We start from the raw sequence: 22,030 nt of genomic DNA, 5'->3' as shown, positions 1-22,030 counted from the left end.
ATGCGTTCTCCTTAATTCAATGAGTCATAGATAATGAAAATGAAATATACCGTTAACGAGTTAATCGAGAGAAAAACAAACAACTACACGTGACTTTGACATATCGGAAACGTAGCTGTCCAACTTTCGACTTGAGCTTTTAAATTCTTGTCTCATTCAACTCTTATTAGTTTTATCGCTTACCCTTTTGGTTCTGGTTTTTTTTTTTTTTTTTTTTATTAATTTCGCTGTTTTCTCTAATTTTTTATTGAACGATGTTGGCATTGTAGTATGAATTACGGGGAAAGATTCAACATAATTTTGAACATGCAATCACGATGTATAACCTCGCTTTTCATCAACCTTTTGGATAAGAGTCCAAGGTAAACTACTTGAATATGATGTTGTCTCACGTAAGTAATAACGACATCTTCGTTATCTTCGTTTCATCATCTTCGTTTCATCATCTTCGTTTCATCATCTTCATTCTCCCTTAGTTCTCCACTGGATCATAAGCGTTTTCTTCTGTTACTTCAGAAGCTTCTGGAAGATCGAACGGTGTCAATTTCGCGCAACTCCATTAGCGTATCGAAAGAAGAACAGAAAGGATAAAGGAGATGACGGGCCAAAAATAATAAAACCGATCTGGTAATTTTCCATCAAATTACTAATATTTTGCCAAAATACTGTTAACATCGTACTATTTATTCTTTATTTAAATTAAACAATATCGTTTATATAGCACTGCTATCTTGTTCGGATGCTGATGTTTATATCTTCAACGAAATTTTAATGGAATTTCAGCGAGAAATTACCTAAACCAATTCTGCAGCCTTCGTGTAAGAACGCTATAGTGATCGGTGGGTCTGAAGGTTTCGGGTTTGCAGCGGCTGATCATCTGCTGTGTAAAGGAGCGCGCGTTAGTGTTTTCTATTTCCAACGAAATCTCGCGTATCAACATAAAATGATTCCGACGATTTTTTAATATGTTGTCGGTTACTTAACGCTAGAACTACCGATAGTTAACACGAAGCTATTAGGTCATCCCATAAGTTCGTGCCGACTTTTGTGCGTACATTTCATGCGTCGATTTATAAACATACGGCGATAAGGGACCAATGCACTTGAAAAATGGGAAAAACTTGTACAACGAGAGGGGGATTACATTTTTTCACGAAACTGAAAGGTATGTAAACGATCTTAACATATATAACCGCTCGAAAAACGGAACGAACTTATCGGATGACCTAATATTTCCACCAAAATTAGTGAAAATGACTGGTCTTTAACAAATGCGTAATAATAGAGTATTTTTATATTTATTGATTTATTACTTTCTTACAGAAACAATTCCATCTACATTTTTGGTATTATCAATCCATCTGAAACCATGATCCTTAAACGATAATTGACACACTTATAAGATTGTATAACCAGTCATTTTGACTGGCTTTTTTGGAATTTTTTCTGATATCTGATATCATCATATTGAATAATACGCAGTACAAATTTAAAAAACGTGTCGCAAGTCGTACAAAACAAGGAAACTGGTTAATTGGGCTCCGATAAACAGATTGCAAAATTCTTTTACGCTTTGACAAGTATCAGTCATTTCGATTAGTATTGGTATAAGTAGCCTTGATACAGAATTATTTTAAGTTTGAATACTCAAAAAACAAAATAAAATTCATTATTCTTTTAGTTATCGTCCGTAATCTTCAGTTGCGCTAATCTTGATCACGGCGTAAATAAAATAACGTAATCAAAACCTAACTCTTATCTTTGTTAATGACATGTGCATCTTGACCACCATTAACGGCTGTCGAATGACTCACAGCAATCCAAAGAAATAATAACAAATTGCAATATTGGCGATCGGTGATCAGGCTCGTGCCATTGAGACGCGGCTCTCGTAAACAAACGTATCGCCTACGAAGAAGTTGCGTTCTTCTCATTTCGCTGCATATACAAATTAAATCGTTACGCATACTGACACATCGCTGCACGAACATTAAATAAAATCATGGCCGTAGATCACCAGCTATAAATCATAAAGGAACCCGTAACCAATACTAACGCATACCCTGTCACAGACACACAATTATAGGCAGAATTGGATACGCGGTACCGATAGATTTTTGCGAATATTTTCGAAACTAGAATTGTCTACGTCTTATGTATCGGGATAAGATTTCATTCAAGAAAAATGTTAGAAAATCGTTGAAATCATTTTACGTTGATATATCAGAAACCAGTCTCTATGAGTAAGATTTGTCTGCTGAAACAAATTGTTATTTTGGTTTGAAAATCAAAGCCTGTATATCAATGTGTTAGAAACATAAAGAATAAATTTAAGTTCGAAAATGAAATTTATGTTTCTAGAAACATTCGAGATGAAAGATGTTCGTTATAATATTTACGGAGCTACTGAGTCTTAATTTAGATTCTACATTTAATATGAAATCTTGCATAAACATTAGCAATACAGTAATCATATTTAATATAGCATAGTCATCAATAAACACGTTCTCGAGTATAAGCATATAATTAACGTGTTGACAAATTATCTTGTAAACAAATTTATTTCGTTGGCAAAAAAGATAATCAAAATTCAAAGATAGGAGCAAAGCTAATGGTTCGGATTTTCGAACATTGCAGATCGTCGTGGTAGCTGACGATGATCCTACTGAAGGAAAAATTGCGGTAAAAAAGTTATGCGATTCTTACGGAAAAAATCGCGCTCTGTTTGTTCATTATGACATTAAAAGTGATTGCCACGTTCAAGGTAAATTAATATCGACGAAGATAATGAAATATAATAATAAAAAAGAAATAAAATATAGTATAACGATAACGAGTAATATCTATAATGCGAGTATAACGACAAACTTTGTTTTATCGTCGTTTTAGCTGGTTTGACAAACGCTCTCTGCAAGCTTGAAGTGATTCACATTCTTTTCAACAATCTCGATAAAGAACGACCACCGTTAAAGTGTCCAACGACTTCGAAACAGGTTCGTAATAATTAAGATAAAAAAAGTAAAATTAACTATAGTGGTTCACGAAGGTATTTAAATACTTGGAACAAAAAATTTTTAAGATTATATCATAACACCTGTATGGTAATAAAATTTACATAAACATAAAATATTCATAAAAGATGCTTGCGTAAGTACTTTGGTGAACTAATTGTACGAACAATAAGGATAAACGGTTTAATAACAAAAATTTACAGAACGCTACAACTAAAACGATTCAAATAGGATTGGAGCTTTTAGGAAAGGATCAAGCTGGCTTTAACGGGATAATAATAAATTGCGCGAGTATTTTTGGTTTCATGGGATGGCCTCAAGATCCCTTTCCCGTTTATTGCAAGAATGAACCAGTTATAGAAGTGACGAGAGATTTCGCGGTATCTTACGTTATCTATATAATCGTGCAAATCAAACTCTATTCACTGTGTATCTATTATTTGTGCTTCTATGTATCTATTATTGTCGAATGATACGTGTTTTACTCTACATTAAAGAAAAATTACAAAGGAAAAGAAAAGGATGTTCGTGTTGTGGCCCTTTGTCCAACGACCAAATGTTTCTCCAATATTGGATTACCAGATTTCCCAGAACCTATCCCAAATAAAATAATGAACGAAATGCCAATTTGTATACCGCATTCGTAAGTTAAATTTCACCGTCGTATGGTTATTATTAACGTAATTCGTGCAATTTTCATGTTATTATAACGCTAATAAAATATAGATAAATTATATTATTTATTGTTATGTTGTAGCAATGGAATAAAGATTCAGTCTACAATTGAAAGATATATTATTCTATGTTATTTATTCTAATTTTTTGTTTTATTTATACTGATAAAAATATCAATAGACGTATAAAATAGTTTACGAGCCCACGTCTATGTGCAGCAAGTATCACATAGGAACTGCTTTGAGCTACATACTAGCGTGGGCAAAGAACGGAAGTGCATGGCTTGTAGAACCAGCAATCAGTGTCCATCAAATTCCTCGATTAATTCACTTCCCGGAGAAAGAAGGTGGACAAGTCGACCCTAAAGTCTATGAGGCACAAGTAAAATCAATCTCTTTTCAAACTTTTATTTCAATCTGCGTTGCTTTTCTTTCTTTCTTCTTTTCTTCTCTTGCGCATTTGGTTGCTCAATAAACTCGCTTTTAATGCGTTTGATGTTACAATTTGAAGAGTATTATAGAAGCGTTATTCGTCTTATCGTTGCCTGCAGTAAACATACGACAAGAAGTACGAATGAATATTGTTTACAACTATATGATTTAGTGCAGGAAGAACGAATACATATATCATCAGATATCGAGTTCTTAGAATTAATTGAGTATTTCAGATCATTCGGATGTTTATATTGCTGATATTAGAATGTTAATGTTATGAGATCGGATTACAATAAATACTTGAAATTATTAAAATTCAAATATTAATATTTAATGCATGTACAAAAAAGTAATAGAAAGATTAGACAGATTTTAGATGATAATCTTAAGAACTTATTGCACAACCCAATGCTTATGTTCGTTAAAAAATGAGTCTCTATTTACTAATATCATGTTGCATATTAATAAATATATCTTTCCGTAAGAATGAACAAGTTTTATGACAATACCAGGCTTGTCCAGTGAAAATAGAACCACCATGCGTCGAACCTAAGGTGTGTGTACCCAGGAAAAAACAAATGTGTGCGAAAAAGAAATCGAAAGATGATGATAAAAAATGATCTCTTCCAACAACGTAAGTAATTCTGACAATTGAAAATAATATATTTACGTAATTAAATTAAAAATGTTCCCTTGATTGTTCGACAAATTTGAGAAACCTAGAGATATTTGAACTCTCCCCTTCACTTTTCTCTGATTTTTATCTTACTTATTATATATACTTATTTTTTCTCCAAGCTAATTGGATATTCAGACTTTTATTAAAAAAGAACAATAACCAAAGAATAATCTTTTTATTACGATCAGATACGGCTTTCAAAATCATACAACAGAGGAGAGGGTTTAAACGTTCAATTTAATAAATATGTACTATAATTCACACGTGTGAAATTGCGTAAGAGTTACCACTCCTCCGATTTCGATGATTTTGAAATACGTTGTAGTAATTAACATTTTGAACATTTTCTCCTTATACATGTAACCGGCGATTAGTTGGCCTTAGTTTCTGAAATATTCGAATTCCGATTGGATCAAGATCGGCGCCAGATTGCCAGATCGAAAAAACTAATTTAAATTCAAGTCCAATACGTTCACGATATTCGTGTTTAATTAAGTTATAACAGAAATTTCTTACAGCTTCGCGTACGCAGTTGTGCACGGGGCTTTAAGCTCGCACAACCCTCGCTTACGCCTACTATAGACGGAAGATAAGAGTTAGATTTCATTTGGATTTGACCAATCAATACCGACCTATGCGCTGCCACAGACGCACAACTACGAGGGTTGTCCAAAAAGTACTACCCGTTTACATCCAGAAGCCATGTAAAACGATGAAATGCACTTACAAAAGGTCATCCAGCTTCATTCGTGTATTGACGTGAGTCGTACAAAATTTTCTGCTTAAATATTGAATATCGTCGTTGTATCAGTCGTTTAAAACGACGATGCGAACTGGAAATGCCGCCGGTGACGTTTTTATGCTTCTGGAACGTCGACAAAATTTTTTCAAAAGGATTTCGCCATCGATTTACAGCTGATGTTTGAATCATTACGAATGGATGAATTATTGAATTCAATAGGGACAGAAAAATTGTACGCGATACGTGAGTTCAAAAAGGTCTCGTTGCAAATGATATTCATTGCAGTTTTTTGCAAAGCTTCAAGAGTCAAACTTGACCGATAATGTTTCGCAGAAAAGAAACGGTTTGAACGATTGCGTAAGAGTATGGTTAATAATTTCCATTATTTCATTTCGAAATAAAAATAATAATAAGAATATGCTGAACTGACTACGGAAACGTGTGACGAAGGCACAGAGAAACTTGTATAATTATCGTTACGTTATGATTGTTTAAGTAGAGCTGATGGATGTATTGAAAAATAACTTGTTATGTATGCCAAAGTTACTAATCAAGAAATCTTCTCAAAATGTATTTGTACGCTTGTTATTTCAAAACGAGTATTACTTTCCCCATGACCTTTGTACAAGCAAAGTATATTGTCGCGAATATCTCGTAAACTAAGGTCGATCGTTGATTATATGTATAGGAGAAGGCTTTACAAATGTTGAGCGACAAAATCATCGACATTTACATCGATACAACTGGCCTATATAAACGATTCTTCGATGACAAGGAGTATCGATGATCGCTTCAAAATAATAACAGTAGCAACGAATATCATCGTACATCATGACGTACTTCTTTGTATAATAATCAAGCAAATTCTGCTAAATTATAATATAGATACGTACTTCAAATGAAATGAACAAAGAAACATAGGTAAAACTGTTTTTAATTCGTCTGTCTTCGTTGAACATAAATTTGAAGAATATGAAAAATTATATTTATGACTTTGGCTGTCGAACGAACCTGAAAGTGTTCCACTTGTTTAAATTAAAAGTAACGTAACTGTTGGATAATCAGAAAATTAACAACGTGTTACATAAAGAAAACGTCCGTAAGCATAGAAAAAAAATTTTTTTTACGGTACGCGACGATATTACCGATAAAAGTAATTTTCGACTGCTCCCAAAATATTCAAGGTTGAAAAACACTGAACTATTTATATATATATACATAGGTACGTATGTAGTTGAAAGCTGTATATGTACATAGTAAGATCATAAATTGAAACGTTAAATTTTAAACGGTAATACTGATCGATCTAGCCACGCTCAGGTTTGCAAGAGAATTACTTACCTGTCTGTTTAAAAAAAAAGAAATAGTTACGAGCGACAATATCGTACAGGCTTGAGCAATGTTCGAGTTTTTTATCTTCCCTAAGATGTTTCAACATGCAAATGTTTCGATCAGCAAGCGTATAAATTTTAATTTTGCGACCTCGCTATATCGTTTCCAGCTACGATATATATATATATATATATACATATATATATATACATATATATATATATATATATATATAGATCTCTCTTGTTTGTTGACATATCTAATCACTTGTAGACATACTTCAATTCAAAATATCTCAACACATCCATATTTCTTCATCTGGAAAGTAGTCTATGTTGTATAACTGTCATTTATATATCTAAAACTGTACACAAGTACTAGGCCTATAAATAGGATGATTCGGAAACTTCAATGTAAACGATTCAGAGTAAAAGACTCTAATTGAACTTTCGACAGTGTTTGATTATATTTAATTATAGTACTTTTAAGAATTTTCTCAGTAAGTGATTGAAAGAGTGCTGAAAGAATGAACGTGAGACACGCAGTTGTAGTGATCGTTGGAGGAGGAAGCGGTATCGGTTGCACCTGTGCTGAACAGTTTTTGAGTTCCAAGGCTGAGGTAATTCTTTGTTGACTGTAAAAATTTGGCTGGTGGTAAGGATGAAAATTTAAATTTAAATTTAAATTTGTTAGATACGTTCGCAATCTGGTTATTTTCGTTCGAGTATTAAATTTAACGAAACGAAGAAAATTCCGAAGTAAAAAAATATCCTGATACAAAATCTGGTAATTTCTATTCAAATTGTATTCATAATTTTGTTCAGTTCGTGGCAATTTTGGATTTACCAAACTCAAATGGAAGAGTCGTAGCAGATACATTGGGCATTCAGCATGGTGCACACCGTGTGGATTTCTTCATCTGTGATGTCACAAACAGTGAGCAAGTAAATGGTAAGATACTATAATTAACAAGAGTAAATTGAAGCCTATTTCATTAGAAAAAAATATCAAAATCAATAGATCGATTTAATTCAAACAGCGTGCTTCGAAAAGATCCAACAATTGTTAGGGAGCTTCGATGTTCTCGTCAATAGTGCAGGAGTTTTGACCAATGGAGAAAATTGGGAAAGCATGATAAATGTGAATTTCGTAAGTATATCATCGTATGCTTTTTCAATTGTAAATAAATAAATTCAACTTACAGATGTAGATGTTTATGCATTCGTGAGAAATTAGATATACTAGTAAAAATTAGATACCGTATATGCAAAAATTAATACAATACTCAGCTAGTTGCTTTTGTAATGAATTTTTCAACGGCCAAGTAATTAATCCCGATAGAGTCGATCGATTTCATTTGCATGTGATTCGATTAACTATTCGTTTCGACGCTAATTAATAATCATTGCAGACTGGACTCGTACGTATGACTCTAAAGGCCATCGATGCAATGGGTAAACACAGAGGTGGTAAAGGTGGTACAATAATAAATATTTCCTCCATGGCTGGACTCGCACCTGCAGTTTATTATCCAATTTATGCCGCAACGAAACATGCCATCGTTGGATTTACCAACAGTTTAGCGGTAAAACTAACTTTAAAGAATACACACACACACACACACACACACACACGGAGTTTCTTAAAGCGTGATATATTATATAATTATTATACTATTAAATAATTAAATAATTTGAACAATATTTAAGAAATTAATATCAATATTACAACGATCGATTAAATTAAGAAAACATTAAAATATACTTAAAATATACTATTCTTTTATACAGCTCAGTTACAATGAAACTGGCGTTCGTATGATGCTGGTGTGCCCTGGACGTACAAATACTCCCTTAACCACAAACTTGTACAACTTTGAAAATCCACATTTAAATTTCATTAACGTTAATAGAGCGTTGATGTGTTTGAGAACATCGGGTAACCAGCCGTAAGTATTTTAGGAAATATGAAATAGCCGTCTTAGGATCATAATAATTTAATATTTAATACTCATATAGTGGGTTTATCTATTAATCGAAATGCAAAATAATTATACAACTAAACTCACAACAATCTAAACGTAATAATTTTTTAACAAGCACGAAGCAATTGTCGTTAGAGTATTCATGTTGCTAATGAACTTCTCTGAAATAAATACGTAATAATGATTATTCTTTCCTTTACTGAAAACAATAAGCGGGAAAGATAAGGTTCTTCGGTATCTTTAGACGTTTAGCCACTTATGTAAAAATAATTATTAATTTGTACTAATCTTTCATCTTCACAGACCAGAGTGTGTGGCGAAAGCGATAATCCGGTTGATAGAGAAAGAAAAAAATGGCGCTATATGTTTGGTACATGATGGGCAACCGCCTTATATCGTTAATGTTCAGACACTCGATAATTTAGTGAAGCGTCCCCTTTAGAGATAAAATGTACGATATTTGCGAAATCTATAAGTGTAAATCACGTAGAGTTTTTGTGATTTCTTATCCATCGATAATACGATAATTTTATCGGTCGTCGCCGTAATCATTGATTTTAATCAATCGGTATATTTCGCGATTGATAACAAATACATTAATACATTATCACAAACTATCTTAAATGCAAATGTATTAATCGCGCTTATGGACTGGCAAAGTAAAAAAATTTTCTATATTGTTTTATGCAAATATTTTTATAAAGTTTTGTAAAATAAAATGTTAGCAACTGCAAAAATGGAAACAAGAATGTTCTTTTTTCATAATGTGATCTTCATAACGTAATTTTATTTCATCTTAATCGTCCCTTAACGACCAAATCTAATAGAATGGTTACACTATGAATATTTGTACAAATTCACGTTTTTCCAAATACTGATAGACAAGTGAACGTTCAATGCAAATGTACTTTATCTTAAAAATATTGTATGATGCGTTTTGATCTTGTCATGTGTTTACACGAATCGCTAAATTCCACGAGATATAAAAATTTGAAAAAAAAAAATTAATTTTAAACTGCAGTTACGTTATTTACCATAAAAGGTCTATTGTAATGGAGCACTTGCGAAGAATCAAGTAAATTCGAATAATAATTGTTAAAATCATTAAGAATCACTATCCTTAGAAATTGTAAACTATAAGAAACTCGTATATTTAATATAACAATCTCATTAAATATTTTTTATACTCTACATTCGCAAAGTCTCCTGATAATCGGTTCAAATATTCTCGACATTAAATTCCTGGATCTATTTGTTTTCCTTTGATTCTATAAACGCCTTGAATGGTTCCATATATCAGATATATCAAATTTTGATCAATTTTTTATCTAATTTATCTCTAAATTTTTTCATTAAGTTTTAAGTCGAAAGATTACATATGTACTTATATAATAGTTAGCTGTTTTTAATGAGTATACTCGTCACAAAGAAATGACAATATTTTGTATTACGACCATCCTTGTTAGTAATAAAATTAAAATGTAAAATTCTATATTGTAACAGCCACGCGTACTCTGTGTTTGACGAGTATACTCGTCGTCGCTTACTTTACTAGGTACACGCTTTTCAAAGAGGTCGCAACAGCTAATTGGTTAATCATACGCAGACTCCCTCAAATATTTTGATAATTTCGTATGCATCAACCTAATGCGTACTTTCGCCAGCAAATAAATATTTCCTGTATAATACTTCTCCTCTTACGCAGCGTTGTAACTCAATAAATCGACAGAAATAAACACGGCGTTTGCGGATACCGTGGCACCTCGTGCCGAATTTTTTCTCCATCGATCGGCGTATAATTCGATCCTGTTTACCCGCAGATTCGCGGTCACGTTACCCGTCAGATGACCACGAAAGAAAGACATTCGATCTCGGTACGATTGATTCTCGATTTCTCGTGTTTCATCGGTCACCGTTGTCACCTGTCGCCGTAAGAGCCAGCCGCCAAGATATATTCGATTCGCGAGGTTTCGCGCGTGAACGCCGCGGGAACCACCGTCCTATCTGGTGAGAAATAAAACGGGGAAACATTCGTTTCTTTGCCAGCGATCGATCATGAACATCGAGGGTAAGATCGCGCTCGTCACCGGCGGGGCGAACGGAATCGGCTTCTGCGCCGCCCGAAAACTCCTACGAAATGGAGCGAAGGTAATAAAACTTAATAAATTGTAGCAACGATGGTTATATAGTAAATCCAGAGAGTTTCGATTCTTAATCTTGTTATGTTCTTTCGCTCATTTTCCACGCAATTATATTTTTCTAACGTTGGGAGATATCCTAAGTTTCAACAAAATATGGAAACATACTTATCGGTACGCATACTCGATTCTATGTTGAATATCATCTTTGATCGTACAAGTCATTTGTTTGTTGGTAGAACGAGAGTGAGATTGAAATATAGAAAGCTGTTGAAAATAGCGACAGCGTTAGAAATCGAAATTCTCTCTGATTATTCGTCTTAATCCATTTAAGAGCAATAACTTATATAATGCTACATAATGTTGTATGTTATGTTATATAATTTTATAGCGATAGCAGCACCTTGATTATCCCAACTGATTAATTACAGTCAATTAAAATATACAGTAGATAATAAGTTAATTTTAACATCGTGGCCAAAGTGCTCCATAGGATTAAGAATAGCAGATAAAGGCAGCTTTGTATGTAGGTGGAAAATTTTATTGAGAAATAACACAAAAGCCACGCGCAACTAACTTGACCTTCGATTTTTGCCAAGTCCTCTACACGCGAATTCGTCTGAAAGAATGTGTTCTAAAATTAGTATAGAGAAATATATGTATGTATGTATATAATTCCAATTATAAATAATTATATCGATAAACACCAGATAAGAGATTCTTCTGGATTTTATCTGACGGTTTGGTGATAATATTCGAAAAGAAGATACAAGATTAGCTTATCGATCGATCGGGCAAAAGTCGTGAGAACACTACACATCTAAAATCAGGACTTGGAAGAGATTTTCGGAAACAGTACGAAGGACCACCCTACGAGTTCGTACAAATTCTTCATCTCTGCTTCGAAAATAACGAATTCCATGGGGAAGTCGCGAGGATCGTTGAGATTCTAATTCTTTTGGAATAACGTCCCAATCGGTAACCCTAGCAGACTGAGATTGTCTATGGACAAGCTGACCCCTGGGAGGAGAAGAAGAAAGTCATTTGGGGGTAAACATGATTTTCAAGCGACTACATCGATAATCACAGTCATTCGGATCACAGTTCAGTTTCAAAGTCAAGTTTATCCGTAGAGTCTATGTTTGACTCTGTACACAAAGTTTTAATTCAAAATTGAGTCAGAAGACTCGATCATACACGTGTTTCGATTAGACAAGATCGGGTGGTCCTTCTGTCCCTGCCAATCTTTCTTCATCCAATTTTTTCAAATTCCTATGGACATAGAAGTATTCTATGGTAAATGTCCAAATTCTCTGAGCAAACCAGCTGAGCGTGATAAATGTACTTTTATGTATTTTAGACGGTAGCTCTGTTGGATCTGAACGATTCCGGTGGCGAGAGCGCAGCCACTGAATTGAACAACGAGTTTGGCAAAGACCGCGCTATCTTCATCGCCTGCGATGTGTCGAAGAGCGAAAAACTTAAAGGTACTTTCAAATTATTGAAGTTTTCTTAATTTCTTGATAAGATTTAGATTGCTTAAATACGATTATCGCAGTCGTAAGAAACGAGAGCACACGACAAAAGGAAAAATCGTATTATCATAATAACCGATACATCTCGAAAGCACGTTCCAGCATAATACTGAAATAAATCTATATAAGCTGGAACCGATGGAACGATCGTTTTCTTCTAAATCAATGTTATCAAACAAACGACGATCACGATAGAAAATTTCGTGAAGATAATTGTTAGATAATATACTCTAAAGTCAATTACCACGAATGAAATGATAATAAGATACATGACACTTTATATATAATGTTTACGTAGCTTTTATGTATTTGTGTATATCTAGGTATTTTTGCCCATTGACATAAACATGTTTCAATCCCTAATAAAATTTGCATTTTATAAATCCACCTGTATTCCTAATGTTTATCGAGTGTAAGAGTTTATGTCGAATAATTTATATAATAAATTTAATTTATACGCAGAATCGTTCAAAAAAGTTATCGACATGTACGAGACGTTAGATATTCTCGTCAACATCGCGGGCATTATGGACGACGCGGATTGGGAAATAATGGTCGATGTGAACTACGTAAGAGATTTCTGCATCCTATATATAAATCTTATACAAATAAATAAATATATATATATATAACTTTTGCTACTTAAGGTGATAACGTGACTAAAATTTCTGCTTTCTAAATTCATTTACATAATTGGCAATAAGTATGCAAATACAGAATTTCTTTCTTAATTTTTTGAACTTATTCAAATAGCTTATTCAAATTATTAAAATATCAGCAGCTTCTTCGATGGCAACTTCATCAAGAGATAAAAATAAAAGATAAATAGTCATAATAATTAATAACCCATGATGATATAAAAGTGATTTGTTTGGTTGCTAGCTTTTAAGGATTAATACCGTTTTGTTTGCCGCTGGTAGAAAGGCATCGTTCATGGAACTATCTTGGGATTACATATTATGGGGAAGTATAAGGGTGGCAATGGTGGAGTCATCGTAAACATGTCCTCTGTAGCTGGCCTCGAGGGCATCCCTATAGCGCCAATTTATGGCGGGACGCAGTACGCCATTGTCGGTTTCACTCAGTCGTTGAAGGTAAAAAAGCAAAAAAAAAAATTCTGCTTTGAATAGCAATGTACAAAAAATGGAAATTTAAAATACATGAGAATACTTTGTACTTTATTTTGCTTTCATGTCTCGTACTCAATACAAAGGTATTTAAAAAATGTCTAACAATATTCTGGATACGTTTTGGACATATTTTCTGAAAGCTTCGCGATATCTTCTAAGTTAAAATAAACATAAAATTGAAGTTTTTAAGATGTCTCAGAAAATGTATTTTTTCCCAATTGTGACACTTTTGAAATAAAATAGAACATACGCATCTACGCAATAAGCTCTTGTAATTTCTATGTAAATATGCAAGTGCGTACCTTCTTAAAGGAGTGAAAAAATATTCTCACAACTGCCATTTCTGTGGATAAGATTTCTGAAAGAATACATTTTATTCCCCAACATAGCATTATTATGAGAAAACCGGTATCCGTATGCTGACAATATGCCCTGGATTAACGACCACAGCTATGGCTGCCAGATTTATGTCTTCCAAAGAACACGCTATGGATCTTCTCGATGAAGAAACCGCGGCCATGGCAATGGCCACTATGCAGAAACAACCGTAAGCAGAGAGTACAATTTTTCATATTAAAATTCCATGAATTTTTTTTAAAAATAGCTACAACATATCGAACATATGTTTATTTGCAATATTATACATTTCTAATTTTCAATTCTTCGATTTTCAACTTTATGCAAAATTATCGTACGAAAAACTCATTTATTTCGTCGTTGCAGATGAAGTAGCTTATGAAAATCTTGATAAAACTTTTAACGTTTACAGCTTTCGTTGAAAATAATATCACATAAATTTGGCTATTTCTTTACGTATCATTTCAATTCTATTGAAAGTAAATTATGTATATCTTATTTAAAATTCCTTTTCCTTTACCGATTTTTCATTTTCCATTCATACTAAACAATGATTAAACAACATATCATTGTTTGGTGTTCTTAAAATATTTACATAATATATAAATACCAATAATTAAAATACTAGCAAGATATAAATTGCTTTTAAACAAATATAGATCATATCTTATCTTATCTTATCTTATTATGTCTGAAAGAATAGTTTATCATAGTTCAAGTAATTATTTCACATATTAATTTCAATGTACACATGATATTTTGACTCGTCTGATTCCATTAGAAAATGCATCTATTTGAATGAAATAATATTTGTTAACAGGCCAGAACATGTAGCCACTGCTATTATCCAATTAATCGAACACGGGAAGAACGGCGCCATTTACGTCATCGAAAACAATCAACCTGCATACGCGATCGAAATTCCTAGTTATAGCGCCTTAAAAGTCCCTATATAAACATTAATGTAACCAGAAAGAGAAACCTAGTTAAAATATTATCAATTAGATACTAATTTCACTTCTGGATAGCAAAGATCGGTTGAATTCGATTGCTGTATCTTTCCTTTTTTACTAAAAATTTATATTAATAATATTTTCGTTATATATATTTAATTATTAAGAAAAATAATTAAGTTGAAACTTTACCGATATTTGAATGACTTGGGAAGGCGCGTTTCTTGCCTGCCATCTTTGTGACATCACGATTCTCTATATAAGCGATTCACGTTCATGTACATATATGACTGTACTCTGATATTTAGTTATAAATGTAAATTAAGTTTAAAAAATCCAAGTCTAGCCTATATAGGTAAGTTGAGTACGTCTTTCTTTTTAAGTTTTAATCTTTTTAATTTTTAATTTTGCTTGTAATTTCCTTCCTTATTAACGTTTAAGGAAAGAAAATATACATCGATAATTATTGCTTCCTGAATCCCTTAAAGTAATCAGTTCAATATGTACAACAATCGAATCATAATTCACGTAGATATTTCATATTTACTATTTTGTAAGTGTTATTATTTGATTATGTATATAATATTCGTATTATTGGATATGTAATCGAAAGAATATGATCTAGGTAAATAATTATTTTACCTAGCAAGTAGTATAACGAGTACTATAAATGCTTTGGATGTTTTGTATATCTTTGCATATTATGCACATTCTGTATGTGTATTTTCTTTTCTCATAATTTTCTATAATTTAAGAAAGGAACTAATCATACACCCTGATATTAAGACACGCGTGATTTCCGTGATTTATTATATTTTAAATGCTCCTACCTTTATTGCAAATAAAAAGCAGATGCTGGACAAATCTTTTGCAATTCCACTTTTTAATATTAAAATATAAAATACGAAATGGTTATTGAAAATTTATAATAAATCTTACTGTTCAATAAAATATCATAGTTAAAAGAATAATAAATATGATTTACGTTAATTTGTTTATTATATAATGTTTCAAGTGTCTCCGTGTGTTGCAGCTATAAGTAACAGCGTGATGTAATGTATATTATAATTAAAACAAAAGAAGAAAAGGATATATGAAAGTATAAAAGATGAAAATATATTGTATTCATTCTAACTGTGCGCAATTTATTTTTATCAAATGATTATTCATATTACGAAAGGCGGGTGTAGGATCAGATTAGAAAGAAGTAAGACAGATTATTACATATACAGGGCGTTAATTTGAAATCGAACATCCAAGCTATTTCTGCTGTTAAATGCTAACCATAACAAAGACTGATTAATTTTATTATACTTATCGCATTGCAAAACGCTATTCCCGTGTTCATGTTTCCTTGTTGATTTCTTATCTTCCAATAAAAATAGGATTAACATATCTCTCTCAAACTAATCATTTTTAAGCAAAATCATATGAATACTTTTCGGAGAGAACAAAAAAGAATATCACAAAGGCTGGTGCATGAACAAAGAATATGCAGATTCACTCAAGGAAATATAAATAACTTTGTAAGAAACTGCCAGGATAGCCTTCGACAATATCAAGAAAGCTTCTTATCGTTAGTCAAATTTGCTTACCTTTAATATTGATAACTTAGATTTTCGATTTAAAATTAATCCCCTGTATCTACGTTCTTACATTTTAATCAACATTACGTGTTTATGTATATGCCCTTTTATATAACATATTGCTCCATATTAATCTTTCCAAAACATATATTATTTTACACAATTTCATTCTGTAATCAGTCCTTCTTTGATTTCGAATATCCATTCATATCGTTTACTGGAAAACCGAATAGTTTGCAAAAATCACGGTAAGTGTTTCATGGAATTGGTTATCGATGTTTTTCTTTTTAATTCAGAGTTATTCGAATTTTTTCATCTTTATTTTTATTTTCAATTCTCGAGTCCGTAGCTTTTTATTTCAGTTTAGATATCGACACTGATAACTAACGATAGTTACAGTATAAATCGTTATTCAATGTACATATTGCCAATTATCGTTAAATAGGAAATGTTGTTTCGAACGAAATCGAATCGAGAAAAATGTTTCATGGAAAATAGCTCCATAAGACAGAATGACGAATCGAAAATTTGTATTTTTTTTTTTCATCCATTGAACAATTAAATAAGAGCAATATTAACCTAAATACGGCAGAATTCGTTCTCCACAAAATTTTCTTTTTTTCAATATGAATAATACATTAAAAAAGAGTACAAAATACATATTCACGTAAGATAGATGCTAGATGATAATATGAAAATATAAGAAATACCGTAGTCTTCCACCAACGTCACAAACGTGATCTTCTCCCACTACTTCTTGCTATCACTATCATTGCAAATCAACCAATAGGAAGATTCTGTCGTAAATCTTATATATCTTAGTTACCTTATAAAACCTTTTCGAGCAATAGACATATCGTACAGAACTGGCGAACGAGAAATATTATTCTCGCACTTCGTATCGTCGTAAACAAGAACACTGAAAGTATAGTCAGCATGTAAGAGAGTGATATTTCATCATCAAGTCCAGAAGATTAATAAATCCAATTCAATAAATTAGTTGAAGTCAGAACTCTGAAAGAAAGAACGTTACACGTTCTTTGCTTAGGATCTTTTTCTCTAGTTTTCTTGCTTCTTTTCTTCACGGAACAACAATGAAGAGGAAAAATTTCTTTCCAGATAATGAACAACGTAGAAGGCAAGACCGTTTTGATCACCGGTGGAGGTAGTGGACTCGGTTTAATTTATGCTGAGAGACTATTGCAAGATGGGGCGAAGGTAAACTTTCATAAATAAATCATGAAAATCTTCCCTTCCTGTCACGATCATATTAGTTGTTAAAAGTAATGATATCGTTTATAGGTAGTTGCTATCATTGACTTAGACAACTCGTCCGTACAAATCACAGTGTCACAATTGGAAACAGAATTCGGCAAAGGAACCGCCAAATATTTTCCATGTGATGTAAGCAATGCTGAACAATTTGAAGGTATTTTGAAATAAGCTACTACACATAGCTATTCTCATCAAAAATATACTTTCGATTCATTCAGATGTATTTATATTCGTTCTCTGTTGTTTTTCAAAATAACGTCATTTTCCCCCCGTTATTTGGGTTCTCGATTCAACGTATCCATCAAATCTTTCGTTATTGATAATTATGATTTTCCATAAAGTAACTATCCAATCAAAGAATGTGCGAAATCAGATACAATTGTCGTTCACTATTTTGGAATGAATAGTTTCTTGTCGGTCATTTGACTTTATAGATTAAAATTATATAGTTTATATACTCGTATTAAATATCCCGTAACATTTGTATATATTTTCAAATTTATTTCTAATTTGACTAATGGTATAATGATAATCGCGTTTCATAACAGTGATAATGTAATCTTACTTCGCATCATTAATTGAGATCTAGGAACGGATAATTATTTATTTATTCTTTCGCAGTTCATTTACGATTTACTGTAATTTTACAGCGACCTTCAAAAAAGTTTGGGACACTCTGGGTGGCCTGGACATTCTTATCAACAATGCTGGTTTACTTAATGACTTAAAATGGCAGCAAACTATTGGCGTGAACATTGTAAGTATAACATTTTTACGAAAGATAATATCACAGTCTTGTTGAGATGTAGAGAAGAGCGAGTTAAAGTATTCATCGACGAAGAACACTATCGATCACCTTAGCTTTATAAGCATATTCTGAAATTTGCATACTTTATACTGTAAAGCCGAGGAAATAACATCGTTTCTTACTTGCTTCACGTTAAAAATATTACTATTTCGAATTCGCATATTTTGTATTATTATATATGTATGTAGAAAAATTACAATATTAATGATGTAGATAATATAGTTAACGAAAAATTTTAGAAAGTAAAAATTCTATAAAAAAAAAAAAGAGACGTGGTTAAGCGATTAACATCAGTTTCAAATCATATACAAGGTGATTGAAACAATTATCATGACAAATGCATTGGTATGTTTCATGTTGTAAAGTTGAAAAATCATTTAACGCTATGACGATCGACTGGTTACGAAGAATAGCTTCTATGATGTTTATAGAAAAACTGAATAATTTCAACTGAATATATTATATCTCAGATGACAGTTGACAAGTTATTTCTCTAAATCTATAACAGACTTTAAATTTAATGCAAAATTATTGAATATACCGTGGATGTATATGAATCTTTCTTCTGTATTTTTTTTTCCTTGCCTTCGATAATTTACATATTTTTTTATGTTACATACATTACGTACATTCTGTACTTCCTTGTATCCGTAAATTTTCGTTTGTAGCTTATAGTAATAATTTAGCTTGTTGCTGTTGCTACTAATGTAGCTTATACTAGCTCATAGTAATAATTACGCTAATAATTGTGTCATTCAGAAGGCGCATTTGTGTTCTCCACAAATTGTCTCCATTTTTTATATCATTCTCACGATAGAATATTAATCATATACTTATGTAATGTAGCAACGAAGTTAACACGCATTTGATGAGTTCGTCTTTCTGGAAACTCAGTTTAGAAACTAACATAACACCACTGTAGCATCATTGGTAATGACATTAATTTCTAATTACTAATTTTTCATAATATTAATTGGTATTGATTTTGATTAGTAATTGCATTAATTGTTTCAATTTGAGAACGGCGTAATCCAAGGATCTTTGCTCGCTTTGGATTATATGGGCAAACACAAAGGTGGCAAAGGAGGCACCATAGTAAACATCGCATCGATCGTGGCTCTGAAAATCTTCTCTGAAATACCTATTTATTGTGCCAGCAAACACACTGTCTTGGCGTTCAGTCGTTGCATACAGGTAACTATAATGCATACAGAATGGGTCGGGCACGTAAAAAGCACGATAAGAGCTGGCTCAGCATTCTAAAATAAAAAACAAGCGTTCACATAAATACATTCTCGACGTATGACCTCGTTCTTGAATAACAGCTTGTTTTGTGTTTACCTATAATAGTTACATACCTACGTTCAGTGAAATTGTCCCAATTTTCCAACAAGGCATCGTAGATCGTCGAGTTTGTTTTTTTTACGACTTATAGGCAATTTTGGTCGCCAGATTGATGAAGATTTTCAACGCTGTCAATTGACGTATCAGAAACAAGAGACTTTTTAATTCCACCGTAGCTAATAGAATGATTATGGATTGAATGAATCGAATAATATCAACGCGATCTATCATCCGTTTGCCACGAAATCAATCGTTCATTTAAGTAATTTCGCATTACAGAATAAACACAAAACTCGAAAACAAGCTGATACTCAGTGTGTGTTTATATGAATTTCCTTTTTTACTTTAACGTGCTGAATTAACGCCTACCGTACATCACCCCTGTATAAACAAATGTATATTGCCAGATTGGAGAAATGACTAATAGAGATTCGTGGCCATAACTTTTGCCAGTTTTGTCATAGGATTCATTTTCAGAAAATTAAGTATAAATTTAGAATTAACAAGTATACATTAAATACTTTGTGTCGATTCAATTTCTTATATACAGGCTATATATCGTAAGCCCTATTCAAGATAATATATATATGTACATATATGTATTGGTTTATTTAAGAATTTCCATTTTGTACGTCGTATTTATTACAGCCTTTATATACTAACTAATTGATTCCAAGTAAATGCATTACGTTTCATAACGTTTGTCAGTAATATCGTATAACAAAGAAAAATTTAATGGCATGTAAATGAAAAGTGGAATCTGATAATTAAATGTATTACGTTTCGTAACGTTTGACAGTAGTTTCGTATGACAAAGAAAAATTTAATGCCATGTAAATGAAAAGTGGAATTTGATAAGTAAGTGTATTACGTTTCGTAACGTTTGACAGTAGTTTCGTATGACAAAGAAAAATTTAATGCCATGTAAATGAAAAGTGGAATTTGATAAGTAAATGTATTACGTTTCGTAACGTTTGACAGTAGTTTCGTATGACAAAGAAAAATTTAATGCTATGTAAATGAAAGGTGGAATCTGATAAAGAAGTAACGTTTCATTGGATAATGAGAGTGTATAGAAATACTTTTTGTAATTTCACAAGAATACTGCCCTAAAAATTTATACGTTTACACTGATCGTCTCAGGAACACTTTGACAAAACTGGCGTTCGTATTCTTGTACTTTGCCCTGGTGCCACGGCAACGACGCTTTTGGATGAAGTGACAGAGAAATGTTTAGACTTTGTTGAAAAAAATGCTGTTCAAACACTGCTAGAATCACTGCCGATACAATCGTAAGTACTCGCTTACATGTTATTCACTTCGTTTCACAGTTTTGAACATAATCTGAAGCTGTTTGAATATAGAGGAAATGAGATGATGCTCTTAACGTAACATAAATGGTATTACAGAATATTGTTTTTGTTTTTATATCATCAGAACGCAACACGTAGGAAGAGGCATGATACAGTTTCTCATGAGAGGTGAAAACGGAGCTGTCTGGGTCATTGAAGGCAAAAAACCACCATACGCTGTTGAGTTTCCACCTTACAAAAAAGTGGAGGTGAATCTCTAAAGATGAATGACTAATCTTTTATATTGTATTATTGACTTGTCCCATTTTGTACTTAAAGATGACCACTGAAACTACTGAAATTCAAATAATAGTATTTGAAGTACTTTATCAAACTGCAAGCTACATATAAGCATATGTAACGTAAAAGTGATATTTTTCTTAAAACGAATAAATTATTGGAAGCGAAAGCCTATCGTGTCAGATAGATTATTCACATTATATGCGAAAAGCGATATCTTTAAGAATTGTAACTAGAATTAAGTATAAGAATATTGCAGGAAATAAACGCTGCTATATAATTACTTTATTAATCGAAATTATTTGATAGAAGATCGCCTTTAGAGTATAAAGTGAAAAATCTATCTGGCCAGAAACTTTTATACACCACTGTAAATCACAAAAATATTCACTTTTTCCTAAGTAAAATGAAAATTAAACTTACCACTAAGTAGAACTATTTCAAAGATCGACCAA

The 22,030-nt window shown here is 32.3% G+C and overlaps 3 protein-coding genes across 3 annotated transcripts; all 3 read left to right on the top strand.

The window, feature by feature from the left end:
* Positions 1-15: 15 nt before the first annotated feature.
* On the top strand, positions 16-7,062 carry LOC110119632. Its single transcript, XM_048409280.1, has 10 exons — positions 16-362; positions 517-627; positions 784-898; positions 2,638-2,764; positions 2,890-2,957; positions 3,188-3,391; positions 3,509-3,654; positions 3,905-4,067; positions 4,633-4,754; positions 5,318-7,062. Exons 1-9 carry the CDS (start codon positions 271-273, stop codon positions 4,738-4,740), a joined length of 1,134 nt encoding a protein of 377 aa, XP_048265237.1. The 5' UTR covers positions 16-270; the 3' UTR covers positions 4,741-4,754; positions 5,318-7,062.
* A 120-nt stretch (positions 7,063-7,182) lies between these two features.
* LOC100643900 (15-hydroxyprostaglandin dehydrogenase [NAD(+)]) lies at positions 7,183-9,606 on the top strand. The gene is made up of 6 exons (XM_003398287.4): positions 7,183-7,492; positions 7,698-7,824; positions 7,913-8,022; positions 8,285-8,458; positions 8,664-8,821; positions 9,161-9,606. The coding sequence occupies exons 1-6, from the start codon at positions 7,400-7,402 to the stop codon at positions 9,297-9,299; spliced, it is 801 nt and encodes a 266-aa protein (XP_003398335.1). The 5' UTR covers positions 7,183-7,399; the 3' UTR covers positions 9,300-9,606.
* A 1,218-nt stretch (positions 9,607-10,824) lies between these two features.
* Positions 10,825-21,744, top strand: LOC100652147 (peroxisomal hydratase-dehydrogenase-epimerase). Its single transcript, XM_048409450.1, has 13 exons — positions 10,825-11,005; positions 12,356-12,482; positions 12,993-13,099; positions 13,451-13,624; positions 14,050-14,207; positions 14,838-14,970; positions 17,483-17,494; positions 17,676-17,774; positions 17,859-17,985; positions 18,482-18,588; positions 19,660-19,833; positions 21,127-21,275; positions 21,421-21,744. Exons 1-13 carry the CDS (start codon positions 10,913-10,915, stop codon positions 21,554-21,556), a joined length of 1,596 nt encoding a protein of 531 aa, XP_048265407.1. The 5' UTR covers positions 10,825-10,912; the 3' UTR covers positions 21,557-21,744.
* The last annotated feature ends 286 nt before the right edge of the window (positions 21,745-22,030 follow it).

The sequence above is a fragment of the Bombus terrestris genome, chromosome 10, assembly GCF_910591885.1.
Source record: "Bombus terrestris chromosome 10, iyBomTerr1.2, whole genome shotgun sequence".
In the NCBI taxonomy this organism is placed as follows: domain Eukaryota; kingdom Metazoa; phylum Arthropoda; class Insecta; order Hymenoptera; family Apidae; genus Bombus; species Bombus terrestris.
The sequence above is the reverse complement of the archived record's forward strand: the minus strand, read 5'-3'. Positions and strand labels throughout refer to the sequence as shown.

Coding starts and splice junctions, on each gene's coding strand:
- LOC110119632 (XM_048409280.1), top strand. CDS start 271: ATGAATTACGGGGAAAGATTCAACATAATTTTGAACATGCAATCACGA. Junction 628..783: donor AAAATAATAAAACCGATCTG/GTAATTTTCCAT, acceptor ATGGAATTTCAG/CGAGAAATTACCTAAACCAA. Junction 2,765..2,889: donor AAGTGATTGCCACGTTCAAG/GTAAATTAATAT, acceptor TCGTCGTTTTAG/CTGGTTTGACAAACGCTCTC.
- LOC100643900 (XM_003398287.4), top strand. CDS start 7,400: ATGAACGTGAGACACGCAGTTGTAGTGATCGTTGGAGGAGGAAGCGGT. Junction 7,493..7,697: donor TTTTGAGTTCCAAGGCTGAG/GTAATTCTTTGT, acceptor AATTTTGTTCAG/TTCGTGGCAATTTTGGATTT. Junction 8,023..8,284: donor GCATGATAAATGTGAATTTC/GTAAGTATATCA, acceptor TAATCATTGCAG/ACTGGACTCGTACGTATGAC.
- LOC100652147 (XM_048409450.1), top strand. CDS start 10,913: ATGAACATCGAGGGTAAGATCGCGCTCGTCACCGGCGGGGCGAACGGA. Junction 17,775..17,858: donor TATTGCAAGATGGGGCGAAG/GTAAACTTTCAT, acceptor TATCGTTTATAG/GTAGTTGCTATCATTGACTT. Junction 19,834..21,126: donor CGTTCAGTCGTTGCATACAG/GTAACTATAATG, acceptor TGATCGTCTCAG/GAACACTTTGACAAAACTGG.